The sequence below is a fragment of the Malaclemys terrapin genome, chromosome 2, assembly GCF_027887155.1.
Source record: "Malaclemys terrapin pileata isolate rMalTer1 chromosome 2, rMalTer1.hap1, whole genome shotgun sequence".
Lineage (NCBI taxonomy): Eukaryota > Metazoa > Chordata > Testudines > Emydidae > Malaclemys > Malaclemys terrapin.
This window is the reverse complement of record NC_071506.1, coordinates 184,836,389-184,858,002: the sequence shown is the minus strand read 5'-3', so window position 1 is coordinate 184,858,002 and position 21,614 is coordinate 184,836,389. Positions and strand designations below refer to the sequence as shown.

The 21,614-nt window shown below is 43.5% G+C and overlaps 1 protein-coding gene across 2 annotated transcripts in view; it reads right to left on the bottom strand.

Moving 5' to 3' along the window:
- ZPBP (zona pellucida binding protein) overlaps positions 1-21,614 on the bottom strand; it is an 85,305-nt gene that overhangs the window by 14,908 nt on the left and 48,783 nt on the right. For both annotated transcript variants that reach the window (XM_054019651.1, XM_054019652.1), the window contains 2 exons: positions 18,568-18,644; positions 6,716-6,893 (listed from right to left, as the gene is read on the bottom strand). In XM_054019651.1, the coding sequence (XP_053875626.1) occupies positions 6,716-6,893; positions 18,568-18,644 (255 nt within the window). The remainder of the gene's footprint in view (positions 1-6,715; positions 6,894-18,567; positions 18,645-21,614) is intronic.

Genomic DNA, 21,614 nt, shown 5'->3' with positions numbered 1-21,614 from the left:
AAAGAAGGGGTTAAAAGCAGCACCAGGGAAGCTGCGCAGAACCCGCGAACTAGGAAAGGGCTTATTGAGCCTACCAATAGGGGGAAGGCTTGCTGGAGCAGACAATAAGGGCCAGCGAGGGCCATATATTAAAGGGCTGATCAGGACAGCAGAAGGCAGTCTCTTCCTGCAAGGCAAGGGAGGAGGAGGACTGGCTGCCTGAAGAAGTGTCATAGATAGAGCAATGTTGGGCAGGAGCAGCAGAGTGTGAGGGTGAGCTGCTGGCTGACCATTGCCAGGCTGGGACCTTACTACAAGGGCTGAGACGGTGTTAGGGCTATGGGGGAAGTGGCCCAGGGAAAATAGGCAGCAGGTTGGAGGACAGGGACTCTATATCTGGCAGCCTACCTACCTAGGTAGGTGGCTGCCAGATATAGAGTCCCTGGATCCGGACCCAGAGTAGCAGGCGGGCCTTGGTCCCCCCCTCACTTGCCAATGAGGAGAGTGGCCGGTATCCAGAGTGCAGTTAGCAAGTGGCGGGACTAAAGACTGCCGGTCCCCTGGAAGTGGGGAGATACCAGAGCAGGGGTACAGCCAGAGGACTGGGCCCAGAAGAGGAAGCTGCAGTCTGGGGAGCAACGTGAGTCCAAAGAGTGGAGACAGCTGTGATGGCAGGCATGACACCACTAGCTGAAGGCGGATTGGAAGGGCTGAGAGCTAATTCTCAAGACGGCCAGCAGAAGGTGCCGCGGTGGTGAGACCCACCCCATTAAAACTCCATTGGGGAACAATCAGTTGCACACATACAAAATGGGAAATGACTGCATACGAAGGAGTACTGCGGAAAGGGATCTAGGAGTCATAGTGGACCACAAGCTAAATATGAATAAACAGTGTCACACTGTTGCAAAAAAAGTGAACATCATTCTGAGATGTATTAGCAGAAGTGTTGTAAGCAAGACATGAGAAGTAATTCTTCTGCTCTACTCTGCGGTGATTAGGCCTCAACTGGAGTATTGTGTTCGGTTCTGGGTACCACATTTCAGGAAAGATGTGGACAAATTGGAGAAAGTCCAGGGAAGAGCGACAAAAATGATTAAATGTTTAAAAAACATGACCTATGAGGGAAGATTGAAAAATATAGGTTAGTTTAGTCTGGAAAAGAGAAGACAGAGGGGACATGATAACAGTTTTCAAGTACATAAAAGGTTGTTACAAAGAGGAGGGAGAAAAATTGTTCTTCTTAACCTCTCAGGATAGGACAAGAAGCAATGGGCTTAAATTGCAGCAAGGGAGGTTTAGGTTGGACATTAGGAAAAACTTCCTGTCAGGGTGGTTAAGCACTGGAATAAATTGCCTAGGGAGGTTGTGGAATCTCCATCATTGGAGATTTTTAAGAGCAGGTTAGACAAACACCTGTCAGGGATGGTCTAGATAATACTTAGTCCTGCCATGAGTAGAGGGGACTGGACTAGATGGCCTCTCAAAGTCGCTTCCAGTCCTATGATTCTATGATTTTCAGCCCTTACACTGCCCCGGAGCACAAGGGCTTATTAGGACTATTGTGTTTATGGGAGCTAGCCTCTGCAAAAGGGAAGAGGAAGTGAATTCATGATAGCACTGGAGCACTATATACTATAAACCTTCCTAAGAGGTAGAGAGGTACTCCCAAAAACCCCACAGAGCTTTCATTCTAGTTTTCCTCAATATTATGTAAAACTATAGTTATGGATAAGGTAAAACTTTCAAATGCTTCACTACATTCCTTTGGAAGAAATGGAAGAAATTTCCGTGTGTGGTATAAACTCCTTCTCATAATCAGAGCAAATGGAAAAATCTCATATGCAAATATATTGCAGATCCTGCAGTTTTAGGGTCTTCTCATTATGTTTTCTATTTTGTTGCATAATCTTTGTTTCTTTTTTTAAAATAAAAGTCTCTAGATTGGATTACATCTTGAAAGATACGTTCTCTTTCCCTGTTCTCCAGCCATGCAGGAAACTGCCTTCACCAAAAGACCAAGTGCAGCTTTATTCTATTCTTCTGTAGACTTCTACATTACACCATACTATTGAGATTTCAGTCTCAATGTCTAATTGAGATAATTTGAACACTATTAAGGAAAACAATCTAAGAACAATTTAGAGTCAAAGTAACTTTTTAAAATGATGATCCAAACCTTGGTCACTTTACTCAAGTGTGTGATCCCACTGATTTTAGTGATAGAGCTTGTATGAATAAAGTGAGCAATATTTGACCCATTCTTTGTTTCTCCTTCCAGTATATTCTAGAACTGTCTCTTTTGCATGCTCATTCTACAAAGTGTGTGATCCCACTGATTTTAGTGATAGAGCTTGTATGAATAAAGTGAGCAATATTTGACCCATTCTTTGTTTCTCCTTCCAGTATATTCTAGAATTGTCTCTTTTGCATGCTCATTCTACAAATCTAGACGGTTTTTTTATATATAGATGTAAGCAGAGTCAGGATGAGCTCTACCCTGACATCTGGTGGTAAATTATGGCGAGGGTGGAAAAAAACTTCAGGGGCTGATCTTGTTTGCATAGGCACACCCACCCGCCTAGCCTGGGACAACAGCAACTGGAAGTGGTTACTTTGGCTGGTGTGGGATTTCCAGTTTCTCTATTATTGGGGCAGGAAGAATAAAGTATTGTTATCCTGATTTTGTGAATCAAGGCCAGTGGAACTGTTGTATGACAGAGGGACTCACCATTAACTAAGTAGCACTCGCTACACAAGGGGCATGGGTTACAAAACCCAGTGAATTAGGAGAGATTGGGGATAAGTATGTGTACCTGATGGTATGGGGCCCACTTTGAGGGCCTGGAACACCAATTACACTACCCCCCCTCTCTCCACTGTTGAATAGCAGAGCTAATTTTGCTTCTATTAGAAGTCTAGCTAGAGATTGCTGAGCTAAATTCACTTTGGGACAATAGTGCACCAGCACTGGGGCTCCCCTACTACACGCTGAAATCACTAAGAGCTAAAATCACTAAAAGAGCTAAAACTGCTGAGCTGAGATCACTGAGTGCTATGTTAACTAGTGGGGGAGCCTGAAGATATATTGCTAAGCAGCTGGCAGAGTGGAGCAGTTTGCGGGACGGTTGGAGCAGCCGACAGAACAGTGAGCTGAGCAGTTTGTGGTGGCAACTGGAGCAGTTCATGGGATGGCTGGTGGAGTGGCGTGGCTGGCAGAGCCGAGCAGTTTGTGGGGCGGTTGGAGCGGTCCACAGAACAGCGAGCGGAGCGGAGAGGAGCAGAGTAGTTTGCGGGGGGCAGCTGGAGGAGCGGTGCGGCGCAGCTGGTAGAGCGGAGCCATTCATGGTGAAGGCAGCAGCAGAACTCCACAGAGAGGCAGGGCAGTCGGCCTCAGACCACGTAAGGTGCCCCTTAACACTCCGTGTGCCCCCCCATTTCCGCCCAGGTTGCGGGGGTAAAACTCTGCAGATAAACTTTTGAACTCTGGGGCGGCACTGACCAGGGGCAGAGACTTTTGGGTTGTTGGACTTTGGGGTGATTGGACTTAAGACCCTGAGGGGAAAAGGACACTGCCAAACTTACTTGGAGGTGGGTCTTTTGCTCATGGTTTGTGTTATGAATCCTGTTTGTGGTGTTTCCCCAACATAATGCCACATTGTTTCCGTCCTTTATAAAAAGGCTTTTGCTACACTCAGACTCCGTGCTTGCAAGAGGGGAAGTATTGCCTCCTAGAGGTGCCCCGGGGGGGGGGGGGGGGTTGTACGTAATTGTCCCATGTCACTGGGTGGGGGCTCGAGCTGGTTTTGCACTGTGTTATTGAAACGGAACTCCTAGATTCCTGCTAAACAACCAGTGGGGCCCCTTGATGATCGAGATACAAAAGGAGCGCTTAAAGACGATAAAGTCATTGCAGAGAAACTAAATGGATTCTTTACTTCAGTCTTCATGGCTGAGGATGTTACAGAGATTCCCAAACCTGAGCTGGCTTTTGTAGGTGACAAATCTGAGGAACTGTCACAGATTGAAGTGTCACGAGAGAAGGTTTTGGAATTCATTGATAAACTTAACATTAACAAGTCACCGGGACCAGATGGCATTCACCCAAGAGTTCTGAAAGAACTCGAATGTGAAGTTGCGGAACTGTTAACTAAGGTTTGTAACCTGTCCTTTAAATCGGCTTCGGTACCCAATGACTGGAAGTTAGCTAATGTAACGTCAATATTTAAAAAGGGCTCTAGAGGTGATCCCGGCAATTACAGACTGGTAAGTCTAACATCTGTACCAGGCAAATTAGTCGAAACAATAGTTAAGAATAGTTAAGAATAAAATTGTCAGACACATAGAAAAACATGAACTGTTGAGCAATAGTCAACATGGTTTCTGTAAAGGGAAATCGTGTCTTACTAATCTATTAGAATTCTTTGAAGGGGTCAACAAACATGTGGACAAGGGGGATCCAGTGGACATAGTGTACTTAGATTTCCAGAAAGCCTTTGACAAGGTCCCTCACCAAAGGCTCTTATGTAAATTAAGCTGCCATGGGATAAAAGGGAAAGTCCTTTCATGGATTGAGAACTGGTTAAAAGATAGGGAACAAAGGATAGGAATTAATGGTAAATTCTCAGAATGGAGAGGGGTAACTAGTGGTGTTCCCCAAGGGTCAGTCCTCGGACTGATCCTATTCAACTTATTCAGAAATGATCTGGAGAAAGGGGTAAACAGTGAGGTGGCAAAGTTTGCAGATGCTAAAGACAGTTAAGACCAAAGCAGACTGTGAAGAACTTCAAAAAGATCTCACAAAACTAAGTGATTGGGCAACAAAATGGCAAATGAAATTTAATGTGGATAAATGTAAAGTAATGCACATTGGAAAAAATAACCCCAACTATACATACAATATGATGAGGGCTAATTTAGCTACAAGAAGTCAGGAAAAAGATCTTGGAGTCATCGTGGACAGTTCTCTGAAAATGTGTGCAGAGGTGGTCAAAAAAGCAAACAGGATGTTAGGAATCATTAAAAAAGGGATAGAGAATAAGACTGAGAATATATTATTGCCCTTATATAAATTGATGGTACGCCCACATCTCGAATACTGCGTACAGATGTGGTCTCCTCATCTCAAAAAAGATATACTTGCACTAGAAAAGGTTCAGAAAAGGGCAACTAAAATTATTAGGGGTTTGGAACGGGTCCCATATGAGGAGAGATTGAAGAGGCTAGGACTCTTCAGCTTGGAAAAGAGGAGATATGATAGAGGTATATAAAATCATGAGTGATGTGGAGAAAGTGGATAAGGAAAAGTTATTTACTTATCCCCATAATACAAGAACTAGGGGTCATCAAATGAAATTAATAGGCAGCAGGTTTAAAACAAATAAAAGGAAATTCTTCTTCACGCAGCGCACAGTCAACTTGTGGAACTCCTTACCTGAGGAGGTTGTGAAGGCTAGGACTATAACAGAGTTTAAAAGAGAACTGGATAAATTCATGGTGGTTAAGTCCATTAATGGCTATTAACCAGGACAGGGAAGGAATGGTGTCCCTAGCCTCTGTCTGTCAGAGGGTGGAGATGGATGGCAGGAGAGAGATCACTTGATCACTGCCTGTTAGGTTCACTCCCTCTGGGGCACCTGGCATTGGCCACTGTCGGTAGACAGGAAACTGGGCTAGATGGACCTTTGGTCTGACCCGGTACGGCCTTTCTTATGTTCTTATGTTAGATACTGAACCCGGCCCTTGTTGCTGCCAACTCAGAGGGGCAGAAGGATTACATATGCGCCCTATGTTGGGAAAAAGTGGAGGGCAAGGAAGGCTTCTAACCTTTCATCTTTCCAACTTTTATTTTTGGTTTTCTAATTTCTCCTATGATCAAAAAAATTCCTGAAAATATTTTCCTAAAATTTTGCATTAATTTTCCAGGTTTTGTTCTAATGATCTTTGCACATATTCTTTGTAAAATTTGTTAACTTTACCAGGAAGCTTCAGATAAATGATCAGCACTAATGATAAAGATCTTACATTAGTGTAACACCTTACATTCTGATGGATCAAAAAGTGCTACACAAATTTAACTTACTGATATGAAAGCTATTCACCTAGATCATTTCATCCACAACTTAAATTTCAACCATTCCTGGGGTGAAGCTTGAACCATTATGTAAGAGTGTATTACACATTACATAATAGTTAGAACAGGAAATGTGGCATAATTTCAATTGCAACTAGAGAAGGAATTTAAGTAAACCAAATGTAATTACAAAACTTGTAACTTGACTAAGATACTGTGTTAATACTTCTGCTGTTACAAAGAGTGGCATAGGGGCCTTTAGTAACAACAAAGAGCAGTCAGCCTTTTTTTTTCATCTCACTCGAAAGATGGAACCATGAACAGCATAGAGACCCCCTTAACACTTTGCAGGGCTATATGTTTAGCCTTAACTCACAAGAAAGAGTGCCATCTAAGGATCTGATCCAAATACCACTGACTTAAATGCACTGTGGATAAAAAAAACCTAAATCATCAAGACCGCTTTCTGCAGTATCATGCTGTTCCTTGAAAACATCAGTCTAAAATGGTAAAACAGGTCAATCTTGATTAGCTTCAGCGAGAGCTGACAGGATAATACCATAAGGTGGGTATGAATGACTACTCTGAAGTTAAACAATATATAGAGCTCAACGTGAACATTATCTTGAAATAATGTGTATGATTTGAAAATTTGTCACATACCACAACAATCAGGACAATCTGGATGTATCAGAGCATTTATTCCATATCCTGGATAGCAGCGATTAACCCATACCATTTGCAGAGTACCTTCAATATAGTATATTTCAGGTAAGGGTTCAGAACGTTTCCCCAGCACTTCCACTTGTTGGTTAAAAAATCTCTCTATAAGGTCTTTTGCCTAAAGTAAAACAAAAATGTTATTAAATCCTCCATTCAAAAATAAGTAAAAAAAAAAATTTCTAGTGTACTTAAGGTGGGAGAGGTTGTAGGGTACAGGATCTGAGAGATGCATTACTGTCAATATTGATCATTGCTGGGCTGGCTGGCTAGTCTATCATATTTTAAATTTAGACTACTATAACTGTGAATTTTAATTTCCGTGGAAGTGGTCAGAGGTTTGGCAGGCACTAATAGCTGTAATGAGTCAGAAAAAGTAAACAGTACCAGCAAAAACATTCTAAAAATGAGTGACAGTTTTTCCTATATTATAATAGGCATTTCTATGATGCAGCATCAGCAAAATAGGCTCATGGGTCTTCCATCTGCACAACTACTGACATACAGGATTAATCACACTTCAAATGCTCTTTTCACCCATGACAGGTCATCTGTTCAAGAAACAGACAATGCAAGCATCTCCCCAGAGTAAAGCAAACTACAAAAAAGTTATGCTATTGTAACTGTCAAATGTAACGTGGGAGATTATTCCCATTGCTGGAGTGGTTTCGCAGAAATCCAATTCTAGGTAACAAATTATTTTTTCTCTTAATGAATCAATTTCAACACTGAAAAGCAGGTGAAACTCCATGGTCTATAGACTCCAAGTAGCAATGACCATCAAAGTAAGCCTTTTTTCAGTGTTGGGGGGAGGAGGGGTTACTTAACTGTAACTGTACAGTAAAGCCTGGTCTACACTATGACTTTAATTCAGATTTAGCAGCGTTAAATCGAATTAACCTGCACCCATCCACACAACGAAGCCATTTATTTCGAAATAAAGGGCTCTTAAAATCGATTTCTGTACTCCACCCCGACAAGCGGAGTAGTGCCAAAATCGATTTTGTCATTTCGAATTAGGGTTAGTGTGGCCGCAATTCGATGGTATTGGCCTCCGGGAGCTATCCCACAGTGCACCATTGTGACCGCTCTGGACAGCAATCTGAACTCGGATGCACTGGCCAGGTAGACAGGAAAAGCCCCGCAAACATTTGAATTTCATTTCCTGTTTGCCCAGCGTGGAGAGCACAGGTGACCACAGATAGCTCATCAGCACAGGTAACCATGCAGGCCGATAATCGAAAAAGAGCACCAGCATGGACCGTACGGGAGGTACTGGATCTGATTTCTATATGGGGAGAGGATTCAGTGCTAGCAGAACTTCGTTCAAAAAGACGAAATGCCAAAACTTTTGAAAAAATCTCCAAGGACATGATGGAGAGAGGCCACAATAGGGACTCAGATCAGTGCCGCGTGAAAGTCAAGGAGCTCAGACAAGCCTATCAAAAAACAAAGGAGGCAAACGGTCACTCCGGGTCAGAGCCATGGACATGCCGCTTCTACGCCGAGCTGCATGCAGTTCTAGGGGAGGCCGCCACCACTATCCCACCTCTGACCGTGGATTCCAAGGCGGGGATAATCTTATCAGCTACACCTGAGGATTCTGCGGACGGGGAAGAGGAGGAGGAGGAGGACGAGCTTGCAGAGAGCACCCAGCATTCCATTTTCCCCAACAGCCAGGATCTTTTTCTCAGCCTGACTGAAGTACCCTCCCAACCCAGTATCCAAGACCACGACCCCATGGAAGGGACCTCAGGTGAGTTTACCTTTTAAAATATAAAACTTGTTTTAAAAGCAAGGGTTTTTAATGATTACTTAGCCCTGAGGACTTGGGATGCATTCGCAGCCAGTACAGCTACTGGAAAAGTCTGTTAACGGGTCTGGGGATGGAGCGGAAATCCTCCAGGGACATCTTCATGAAGCTCTCCTGGAGGTACTCCAAAAGCCTTGCCACAAGGTTTCTGAGCAGTGCAGCCTTATTCCATCCTTCATGGTAGGACACTTGACTGCGCCATGCTTGCAGCAAGTAATCTGGTATCACTGCATCACAAAGCCTGGCAGCGTATGGTCCCAGTGTTTGCTGGCATTCAAGCAACATCCGTTCTTTATCTTGCTGTGTAATCCTCAGGTGAGTGATATCGCTCATGGTAACCTGGTTGAAATACGGGAATTTAATTAAGGGGACAGAGGTGGCCGTTCCTACTGGCCTGTTTGCCTGTGGCTGAAAAGAAATCCTTCCCTGCAGTTAGCCAAGCGCAGGGGGGGGGGGGATTGGCCCAGAGCTTTTTGCGTTTGTCTAGCAGGGATCTTCCCTGATACCAGCCACGCGGTGGGGAGAGGGGTAAAGCGATCATCCAGAGAATTGGATGGGGGGGGGAGGTGGTTAGTTTGTTTTCTACTGCTGAAGGTTAACAGGAAAACCACAGCACTCAACGGGCTTTGCTTGGTATGTGGGAAAGGAGGGCGCAGAAGCCGAAAGACAATGGCTTACCATGGCCGTATGCAAGCTGAATTCTGTTGCCCGGACCTGCGTCTGTGATCTCTAGCAGCAAAGCCACAGGCACTCAATATTAAGAGGCAAAATGCGACCTTGGACAGAAATCACATGTGCTATGTAATGTGAATAGTGTTGGTCACCATGAAAGAGTATAAGCATTGTTCTGCAAAATGTATCTTTTTAAAAAATTCTCTCCTTTTTTCCCCTCCCTCCAGCAGCTGCAAATTCTTGAAGCCTCCCTCCTCCGTCCCGAAGGCTATCACAGATAAGGCATCGGAAAAAGAAGACGCGAGACGAGATGTTCGCAGAAATCATGGAATCCACCCGCAGTGACAGAGCTCATCTGAATGAGTGGAAGGACACGGTTTCAAAGTATAGGAAAGAAGCCAGTGAACGTGAGGACAGGAAGGACCAACGTGAGGAGAGGAGAGACGCTCGAGATGAGAGGTGGCGGCAGGAAGATCAGAGGAGGCAGGATGCGACGCTGGGGCTGCTGCGTGAGCAAACAGACATGCTCCGGTGTCTGGTGGAGCTTCAGGAACGGCAGCAGGATAACAGAGTGCCGCTACAGCCCCTGTATAACCCCCCACCTCCCCCTCACCATGTTCCATAGTCTCCTCACCCAGACATGTAAGAACGTGCGGGGGGGGGGGGGGAGGCTCCGTACACCTTCCCATTCCACCCCAGTGGACAGCCCAAGCAAAAGGCTGTCATTTTTTTAACCTTTTTTTAGTGGCCTTTTCCTTCCCGCCAATCCTCCTCCCAAACCCCACCTGGGTTCCCTCCCTCTTTTTATGATCTATTAATAAAGAATAAATGATTTTTAAATGATAGTGACTTTATTTGGTTTGAAAGCAAGCTGGGGGAAAGGGGAGGGTGGGTTCCTTACAGATAATGAGTCAATAAAGGGGGCGGGTTTTAATGAAGGAGAAACAAACAGATATTTCACACTGTAGCCTGGCCAGTCATGAAACTGGTTTTCAAAGCTTCTCTGATGCACAGCGCTTCCTGGTGTGCTCTTCTAATCGCCCTGCTGTCTGGCTGCGCGTAATCAGCAGCCAGGCGATTTGCCTCAGCCTTCCACCCCGCCATAAAGGTCTCCCCCTTACTTTCACAGAGATTGTGGAGCACACAGCAAGCAGAAATAACAATGGGTATATTGGTTTGGCTGAGGTCTGAGCGAGTCAGTAATGATCGCCAGCGACCTTTTAAACGGCCAAATGCACATTCTACCACCATTCTGCACTTGCTCAGCCTGTAGTTGAACAGCTCCTGACTCCTGTCCAGGCTGCCTGTGTATGGCTTCATGAGCCATGGCATTAAGGGGTAGGCTGGGTCCCCAAGAATAACTATTGGCATTTCAACATCCCCAACAGTTATTTTCTGGTCCGGAAAGTAAGTCCCTTGCTGCAGCCCTTTAAACAGAGTAGTGTTCCTGAAGACGCGAGCGTCATGAACCCTTCCCGGCCAGCCCACGTTGATGTTGGTGAAACGTCCCTTGTGATCCACAAGTGCTTGCAGCACCATTGAAAAGTACCCCTTGCGGTTTATGTACTGGGTACCCTGGTGCTCCGGTGCCAAGATAGGGATATGGGTTCCCTCTATCGCCCCACCACAGTTAGGGAATCCCATTGCAGCAAAGCCATCCATTATGACCGGCACATTTCCCAGAGTCACTACCTTTCGTAGCAGCACCTGAGTGATTGCTTTGGCTACTTGCATCACAGCAGCCCCCACAGTAGATTTGCCCACTCCAAATTGATTCCCGACTGACCGGTAGCTGTCTGGCATTGCAAGCTTCCACAGGGCTATCGCCACTCGCTTCTCAACTGTGAGGGCTGCTCTCATCTTGGTATTCTGGCATTTCAGGGCAGGGGACAGCAAGTCACAAAGTTCCATGAAAGTGCCCTTACGCATGCGAAAGTTCTGCAGCCACTGGGAATCATCCCACACCTGCAACACTATGCGTTCCCACCAGTCTGTGCTTGTTTTCCTTGCCCAGAATCGGCGTTCCATGGATAGAACCTGCCCCATTAACAACATGATCTCCAAAGCACCGGGGCCCGCGGTTTGAAGAATTCTGTGTCCGTTTCCATGTCCATGTCCATGTCCTCATCACACTTGTCGCTGCGCTGCCGCCGCCGCCACCTCCTCGCCTCGTTTTTCTGGTCCAGGCTCAGCATAAACTCCATGAGAACGCACGTGGTGTTTACAACGTTCATGACTGCTGTCTTGAGCTGAGCGTGCTTCATGCTTGCCATGGTATGGAGTCTGCAGTGTTCACCCAAGAAAAAAGGCACGAAATGGTTGTCTGCCATCCGTTGCTTTCATGCAGGGAGGGAGGGAGGGAAGGGTGAGGCTGTACCCAGAACCACTTATGACAATATTTTTTGTCCCATCAAGCACTGGGATCTCAACCCAGAATTCCAATGGGCAGGGGAGACTGCGGGAACTATGGGATAGCTATGGGATAGCTACCCACAGTGCAACGCTCCAGAAATCGACGCTAGCCCCGGTACATGGACGCACACCGCCGAATTAAAGTGCTTAGTGCGGCCGCATACAATCTGTTTCCCAAATTCGAACTATATACATTTGGATTAATCCCGTAGTGTAGACATACCCGAAGTGATGTTCTTAAAAATGTGTAGTCTGTATTTGTATTCCACAGCTGGTGGTTACACATCTAGAGCCTATGCACCAGAGATCTTTCTAGTCAGCACTGTCTGCTGGGGTGGCACATGCTCCATTCACATCCTTGTGTGCTCAGGTGAAGGTATAAAAAGGTATACCTCAGTTCCTTCACCACCTCAAAAACCTGTTGTCTGAAGACTCTGAAGTAGGGATGGTGGATGGGTCATGGAATATGTATACTGACTACACATCTTTCAAAACATACAAATAAGTAAAGAAGTATTAGTTTGTATAGTATATAAGAATGGCCTTACTGGGTCAGACCAAAGATCCATCTAGCCCAGTATCCTGTCTTCCGATAGTGGCCAGTGCCAGGTGTCCCAGAGGGAATGAACAGAACAGGTAATCATCAAATGATCCATCCCCTGTCGCTCATTCCCAGCTTCTGGCAAACAGAGGCTAGGGACACCATTCCTGCCCATCCTGGCTAATAGACATTGATGGATCTATCCTTCACAAATTTATCTAGTTCTTTTTTTAACCCTGTTATGGTCTTGACCTTCACAACGTCCTCTGGCAAGGAGTTCCACAGGTTGACTGTGCATTGTGATGGAGTTTTGAGAGGTATCATCTCTGGATAATCCCTGGGTGTAACTGGAGTTTTGAGAGGTGTAATCCCTGGGTGAGGCGTGCATACACTCCATGCACCTGAAACTAGAAGATTTTTCATTAGTAGTGTCCATCAGTTTGTGCCTGTGCCCTTCTCCTCTTGCTCCCAACTTACGGTATAAGCAGTGATGTGGACCGATTACTTCTTCTGTTCTTCTCTACCATGAATAACCTTAAGATAATTATCTGAAGCAGAGAGGAAGCAGGGAAGGTGATGGAATATACACAGGGACCACACATTTCAAAGAACTCTTGTTACTGTACAACGTAAGTTGCATTCTTTCTTCTTCAAAGGATGGTCCCTATGTTTACTCCACTCGAGGTGACTCACAAGTAGTACTCACTGAGGAGGAAGGCATGAAAAGCCCTGCACTGATAGGAGGTATGCTCTGCTGAAGGAGCCATCTGCTGCTGAAGCCTACACCAAGGTGTAATGCCTTGCAAAGGTATGCATGGAGCCTCATACTGCTGCTCCTCAGATCTCTAGAAGAGGGATGTCCTATAGTGAAGCTACAGAAACTGACTGGGCTCTAATTGAGTGTGCTCTCACACTCTGTTGGGCAGTTGTGCGAAGCAAAGCAGGCTGCAACTCAGAATGACTCTGAATGGAGATAGCTTCTCCTGTCATACATTCAATGAAGGAGACAAATAGTTTAGGGGATCTTCTAACGGGTTTTGTCCTCTATAGGTAGAAAGCCAAGGCTTGTCAGACATCCAGAGAATGGAGCGTCCTGTCCTCTCTGGTGGCACGTGATTTCAGGTAGAAGACGGATAAGTGGATGGCCTTCTTCAGATAGTAGTTCCAAGATCACCTTCCAAATAAACTTAAGATGTATCCTTTGGGAAACTATCACTATGGAAGACTGTATATGGAGGGTCTGCCATAAGAGCTTCCAGCTTTCCAACTCTTTGCTGAGGTCACTACAACAAGGAAGACAACTTTCATAGACAGATGACTGGAGGAACATGAGGCCAAGGGTTCACATGGAGCATTCATTCAGGCACAAAGATTATACTGAAGTCCCATATCAGCAACAAGGAAAGGCTCTGACAAGGCCATTCACATATCTCTCTGTAACTGGATGGATAAAGATTGTATTGTTGTCCACCGATGGGTGAAAAGCACTAAATGCTGCCAACTGTACTCGTAAGGAGTTGAGAGACAATCCCAACATTTTCAGAGAAGAGAGACTCAAATATAGCTGAAATTTTGGAACTTTCTGGGGATAGCTGTCAATGCTGGCATCATATAGAAAAATTTCTTCCATTTTGCTGTACAGCATTTCTCCATAGAGTCTCTTTTGCTGTTGCTAAGGTCTGACTAAAGAGCAGCAGAACACAATTGCTTTAAGTTTGTTGTCCACCCAAATACCAATCTGCCAGCTGGAGAGCTGCTGGGTTGGGGTGGTAAAACATGGTTTTGTCCTGGGTTAAGAGGTCTGATGGTATTTGAATGAAGATGGTGAGCAGTCATCTGGAGAATGCCATGAACCAGAACTGTTTTAACCACATGGGAGCTACCAGGGTTACTGTCACTTTGTGCTGCCTGATCTTTCTCAAGATTTGCAGTAAGAGTGGATGAGTGGAAATGTACATTACTGCTTGGGACAAGAAATATATCCCCTTTGGAATTCTGGCCTTGGGCCATTAGAAGCAGCAGGCCGGGCATTTCTTGTTCTCATCAGACACAGGGATTCTACAACAAGGTTCCCCATTGTTGAAAAATACTCCACATCACCAAGTCGTTTAGTTTCCACTTGTGTTCTCTGGCAAAGTGTCTGCTGAGGCTGTCTGACAGAGTTTTCTGCATCCCAGCTAGGTGCTCCACCTCTCACCAACCAGTTATCTAGACAGGGGAATTCCTTACCGTCTATTTTTCTGAGGTAGGCGGCTACTACCACCAAGCACTTGATCAATACCCCAATGATGCAGAAAACCCAAATGGCAAAACCTAGCATCAGCAATGGTTGTTGTCTACAGTGAAACTCAGATAGCATTTCTGGTCTGGAGGTACTGCAGTGTGAAAGAACGCATCCTGGAAATTAAGGGCAGCATATCAGTCCTTCTGATCTAGACAAGGGAGATCAAAGTGAGAGATATCCTGAATCTGAACTTCTTGATGTAAACATTCAGGTCTCTGATGTCCAGTATTGGCCAGAGTTCCCCTTTCTTCTTGGGAATGAGAAAGTATTTTGAACAGAACCCTCTCCCTCTTTAATGGGGGAGCACTTATGCTATTGCACTGAGAGCTACGCGGGATTGTGCCTCTCGATTGAGAGGAATCACTGAATACAGATGGGGAGGATGAGGTGAGTAGCAGGATAAGAAAGGAACTGTATCATATAGACGATCTCTACCCACATCCAACACCCCCTATTGAGAGATGTTGTTGGACCAGGTGTGATGGAAATGAACCTGATGGTTGCCAAGGAAGGGAAGCGGGGACATATCAGAGGCTGAGAAACAAGAGGTACACTGTCCTTGGGCACAAAGTCAAATTTGCTGCCTTGGGGAAGAAGGAGAGTGCTGGAACAGAGTGGTAGTTGCACCCAAGGACTTACTTCTCGAAAACCTTTGCCTCCTTCTAGTGTGCTCAGGTGGCCTATATTGGTAGCAAGGAAGCTGTCTCTCATGCAGTGGAAGCACAGTGTGCCTGAACTGCTGTTGCTTGAAGGCCGGGTGTAGACCACTAAGGATCCGAAGGATCCCTGAAATTTCTCATGGCCTCTTCAGTCTTGTAGAACAAAGAGCATCCCTCAGAGGAGATCTTCAACCATGGACTGCTGCTTCTTAAGTATCCTGGATGAGGACAGCCACAATGAGTGATGCATCATAACTGTTGCCATCATTGCCCTGAAGGCCATATCTACAGTATCCAATACTGTCTATGCTAGGATAGCTTGGAATTTACTCTTGTGATAGTTTGTCAATAAAGCATTGCATGGTACACCAGCTGAAGTGGTGGTACTTTACTCAGACTGCTTGATAGTGTAAGGACCTGGGGAGTAGAACCCTGGCCTGCAGAACCTGGAGCACCTAATATTCCCACAATGCCACCAGAAGGCCTTGTAAAGGCATAGCCAGGGAGCACTGCAGAGAATAGATGCTTCAGGAAGTACCTCCCGTGAGACCCAGTGTGACAGTACCCTGCAGCCCTCTGATTGGCCAAGTGTCCGTACTTATCCCCAGGCGTTGGAATGGATAAATCTTGAACTTATCATCATAATAAATCTGCCAGATTAGAATTGGAACAACTTTTCAGTTATGTTAGATTTTGCATTAGCACGGTTTACCAGGAAACCAAGATTCCTGATACTACGGAACTGTGTGTAGTTAAGATAGCATGACCATGACTAAATGATACACTTTTGTAATGTTTATAAACCTTACTTTTCTTTAACCTCTTGCCAGTGGTATTTGGATAATATTGTGTTAGGACCAAATTTATAGAACCATTTATGGTTGTAATAACATTCAAACTGTGTCCCAAATTTTGCAAACTTAAGGAGCGAAACAAAAACCTCAGTTGTCAGTGAATTTGGCACATTGCTGTTTAGCCCAGTTGGTAAAGTATGGCATGTGTATAAAGGTGAAAGTGATAATAATGGCATTCCAACTCCACCACCTTAGGAAAGGAACTTTTGATGAATTCACAGAATGTCTACAACTACATTTTGTCCTGAGGTATGTGTTTAGATCTCAGTCATTGTGTCAGCTCTTCAGCTGATGTAAATTGATGCAACTCTATTGACTTCAGTCCACCAACAACTGTTAACACCAGCTGAGGATCTGGTCTGTCGCGATTTGAGTGTGTGAAGTCAATGGCAGAATTTGACTCCTAGTCAGACACAATAAACCTGTGCTTAGGCTCTGGCTCTTCAGCTTGGATCATGTGACAATGTGATGGCATCAATATGATAGCATCATGTACAGCTTAATAGGCTTGAAGAGTATACTGCTGCACAAGGAAGTGTGCTTCTCAAGAAGGATTTGAGGATGTGCCTGTGGATTTCCTTAATCAGCCTTATTCAAGTCTTTAAAATGTAGTTAATTGAGGATGTCAGTCCTTGCAAAGATCAAATCCAATAAATTCCACCACACTTTTTCCTGTGACCTCAGTGTTGCAGTAGTATCAGCTTCCTTATTGAGGGTGACTAAGGTAATAGTAAGCCACATTTTAAATCTTCGTTTTCTGATCTGTATTTCCTATTTGACATCTTTTATTTTTGTTTATGCCCCTAGGAATCCACTGTTCCCTTGAAATATAAAGTACTGTATTTTCTGACAGTGTTTCTGGGGACAGTAAGCAAACACATCTCACATTCTAAGTCAAGCTCTACTTTTCTCCTTTTACCCTTATTTTTAAAGGCATAGAGCTCTTAATAGTCTGCACATTCTGAAAACCCCTATTCTTACCTCCCCTTCCCAAAGCGATCTCATCTTGTTAATCGAGTATCCATGGGTTGAGAATGGGCAGTAAATGGAAAAGCAATTAAAAGTGACCATATTTTAATAATAATTACCTTATCTTGTTTGCTGACCACGGCCATTTACTGTATTCCAAAGTTGTAGACCCAAAACAGAATTATTATTTTTTTGTGATAACTGTTATTTTTGCCTTAACTGGTTGGAGTGCTTCTCTTGAACAGGCCTTAAATCATTTTTTTCTCTGGAGTCTGTCAGGTGAACTGGAGCTAACTCTCAACATAAACAAACTAAGTGACCTTTCCAAATTCAGTAGAGCAAATTCCGCTTTCAGTTACACTCATGGAACCCAAGCTTTAGAAAAAGCTTTAAAAGTGACTTGCAAAAGGAGAAAAATATTGGGTTGTGCTCCCCACACCTTTTTTATTATTGTTGTTTTCTAGTGATGCATACATGAAGTAAGGACTTATTTTAAAATTTTGTTTTTTACCATAAGAATTATCAGGAATGTCAAGTCTAGCATTTCTTGGTTGGCTGAAGGACTCATTTGAGAACCTGGAAATGGACTATGAGTTCTTTCAGCACTCACATGAAGAGCTAGAGGATGTTGAATTTCTAACAAAGACATTTTTCTCCAAGTGTTTCTCAGGCATTTTGGATAAAAAGATGTTAAAAACGTTGGGGGGAGGGATCCTCAGATGGTGTAAATTGGCATAGATCCATTGTCCAAAGAGTTTTCTGAATAATCTGAATGATTACATCATCTCAAACTTGTTTCATTTGCTTGGTTTTTCTGATATTATTAATCCTACCAGTTCTCCAGTCATCCACAAAATCTTCTGGTGGGAAAAAGTGAATAGATACACCCAAATTTCTAATATATTAAGACTTTTTTCTGTTTATATCAATGATACAAAAAATGTACAAACTCATTTTTCCTTTTGTCAGATGAAGTGAAAATCTCAAATAACTGAATTTTGAAGGTTAGTTTGATAAAACCTTTGTTCTAAGACTCAAAAAAACTAAAAAATATGTCTTCTGAAATGTAGCTCAATAGTCTACAGTTCTGAAAAATGTCCTCTACATCTTATAAATATTGCCTTATTACTTAACTTTTTCTATCTTATTGTAGCACTTTACTTTTTAAAGTCCTGGTAAGCCACACATCAACATCAGGGTTACTGTCAAAGAATGTAAAGACATGCTTTGTTGCAAACTATGGTTAGATGTATAAAATACTTTACATTCAAACCTCTTCTGATTGTTTTACAACTATTTGCATTCAGTATCTTACTTCTGTGTAATTATCTCACCACCGGATATCAAACAGCTCCAGCCTGTTCTCCAAATAAAGCTACAATGCAATTTACCCTCTTTCACACAGCGAACCAAAAATTAAACAATATTAATAGGTGGTAAATTACACGTAAGTGCCCACTGGTACATCCATTTGCACATACGTTAACATTTTTAATTATTATACTCATTCTTTAGATCAGTTTATTGGCGCTAGAAAGAGTTGAATGATTGTTTTTGCTGGTCTTTGTGTTTTTTGATTTATCTACAGTACCTTCTTTAATCTTTTAGCAGTATCACAACTCTTTTGCTGACATGGATTGTTGGTTTTTTCTGTATCTAAAGAAGAAACTGTAACAAAACATACTCTACTTTACAAAGGAAAAAATACACTGAAATCAACATTAAACTTGCTAATATCCCAAAAATATACTTTAAGGTTTTCTTTTCAGATTCATAAAATTACATTTCTGATTATGCCTGAAGGAACTACACAGAAAATAATTTTTGCATGTTCAGATGTCTGACTAGTAATACTGCCTTAAAGAAATAATCAGAATTTTCCTCTCATGAACATATAATTAGATCATGGTGAACTTAAATATTATTTGATATCTCCTTTTTAAAAAAAAGTGTAATTGGAGGCAATACTTATTTGCAGATTTTGATCGCTAGGAAATTAGTAATCTTAGGACTCTAACAATGTTGTAAATATTCTAATTCTTTCAATTCAGATGAGTAATCCACTTGAGAATTATTTAACTGGAGTGGCTGTTTAATTAAGGCATAGGTCTTAATATATCACTCTTGGGTTGATGCTTTGAGTGTGTGGCCAGGCAGGAACTCCAAAAGCTCAAAGTTTTGATCAATTATTTCTGCAAGGAACTTCTTGAGCCTCCCCTGAAGGAAAGCCATGATAATCCCTAGTGCTTCCAACGATCAGTTCTTTTCTAGTCTTTCACTAGTGAAAGACTAATAGTACAGTAGAATATAATAAGGATTACTTCAGCAACTCTAGTTCTTCAAAAATGATTGCCTTATGGATCTACATTCTTGTGAAACATGCATGCTTTATAGGTATAAGTGTCTAATGCCTGAGCCCTAGCTTTCATTTTCTCAGGAATCCTTATACAATTCTGACATGAAGGATGGTGAGAAGCGTGGATCCATATAGGCAAACTATTACACTTTTGCAATCATTTGCCTGTCTAGATCCCCATTCTTGGGAGATTAACAAGCACTAACAACTCAGTATGATGGAGGGCCAGAAGAAATATTAATTAAATAGAGATTGAAGTGCTGCTCTCCAGCATTTGATATGAGAGTAAGCTGCCAAGTCAAGAATATTAAATGTATGAATTGAACTCTTTTTACCAACAGCTTAACATTGATCTGTAATGGAAACATTTCTGGGATTCTCAAACTTCATTGCCCCATGACCCCCTTCTGACAACAAAAATTACTACACAACCCCAGGACAGAGGATCGAAGCCTGAGCCCGCCCAAGCCCAGCTGTCTCGGGTGGGGGTGGGGGCAAAGCCAAAGCCTTAGTCCCAACGCTCTGGGGGCGGGGACCAAAGCAGGAGGCCTTTAACCCTGGGCCCCACCGCCCAGGGCTGAAGCTCTTGGGCTTTGGCCCTGGGCGGTGGGTCTTGGCCTTTGGCCCCGAGCCCCAGCAAGTCTAACGCCGCCCGCCGCTGGTCTAGGAGACTTACATGTTGTCTTAGTCCTATCTACGTAGTCTAGATAATAGCTAAGAATTCTAAATATCTAGGTTATATAATCTAAACTCCCCCCAGTAATGACTCAGATTTAGAGGAGAAAAACAGTAAACTATTAATGACTGGTTTGGTGAAACATTTAGGATTTGTTCTTTCAAACGCTTCACACAGATGTTACACCTGAAAAAATGAGTAGAACTACAGTCTTTGATGGACTACCCACGCTGAGCATTGTATTTTCTGCTCAGATTGTTTAAGCAAGTGTTCTTTGTCAGGAAGAATGTTATATTTCCTTGACTCTGAGACCATACAGAGACTGACTCCTGCATATATTGGAATCTGCCATTTGCAAGGCGGGTGGCAGCACATTTGGAATTCAGGACAAATTCTATGAAATCCGCTTTTTTTGTCAAAATGAAAGTTTACATTTAACACTAGCATTTGACTGGAATAGACTGCATAATGGATCCCTCTTGAAAACTGAGCTCTCAACAAAAAATCTGGGTAGGGACCAATACAGCTACCTTGACATCTTACAATTACTGACAGCACAGACAGACACTAGGTAAACATTCTTAAGGAAAAAGGTGTAAAGAAAAATACCCTATATTGAGAGGGGTCTTCACCCAAGCCAAGCCTCATATAGTTTTTGATCAATAAGACAGATGAAAATATGGAAGTAGGCATCCTTTACATGAAAGCCTAAACCTACTGAGTGAACTCTTTTCTTAGATCCAATATGCCTCTTATTTTCTCTTCCCCCTTCCTTCCTCCCTCCCCCGCCCCCGGGAATAATAAAGAATGTGGATGTAGTCCAAAGTCTCAAACGGGACTTGGACTCAGTGCTGCAATGCCTAACTTTTAGGTCCCTGCTGCTTAAGGAATTCCACAGGCCAAGGTTAGCTACCCAGGTTCCTTATACAATATAAGGAGCGTCAGGGGCCTAAGAATGGGATTAACAAAAATCAGCATACTGAGTAGGGAGCTGCCTAAGCTAGCCAATAGCAAATTTTGGGAAGGGTGACAGAGCCTAAGCACCACCCGGCAAAATGAGTTAGTCACCTAACTGATGGCATGTCCCTCTGCTTGAGATTCCCTCTACTTGAACATTCTCCTAGAGTAGGTGCTTAAGCCAAGGCAGTCCTTTCATGCAAAAAGTGGTGGTGGGACCTGTTGCCCCCCATCCCCACAATCCTGTGGTTAGTGCATTCACCTCAACGGGGGAAGACACACGTTCAAAACCTCATTCAGCCTGCTGTTGAACAGGGACTTGAACATGGGTCTCCCATACCCCAGGAGAGTACCGTAACCGGTCAGTCATTCTCTGTCTCCCTGACCCAGTGAATATTTATGTATTTTACAAAAAGTGGAAAAGAGACTGAGCTTCACCTCAAAATACCACATAGCTCAGGGTTTAGAGAAAGGAAGATCTGGGTTTAAGTTTCTGCTCCACATCAGGAAGTATAGGGATTTGTATCCAGGCCTCTTACATCTTATGTGAGTTCTCTAACCACTTGACTACAGGGTATAAGGGGCACTACTACCATCTCTTCCTCCATGGACACATACTGGACCATGATCTGCAGATGAGATAGGTGGG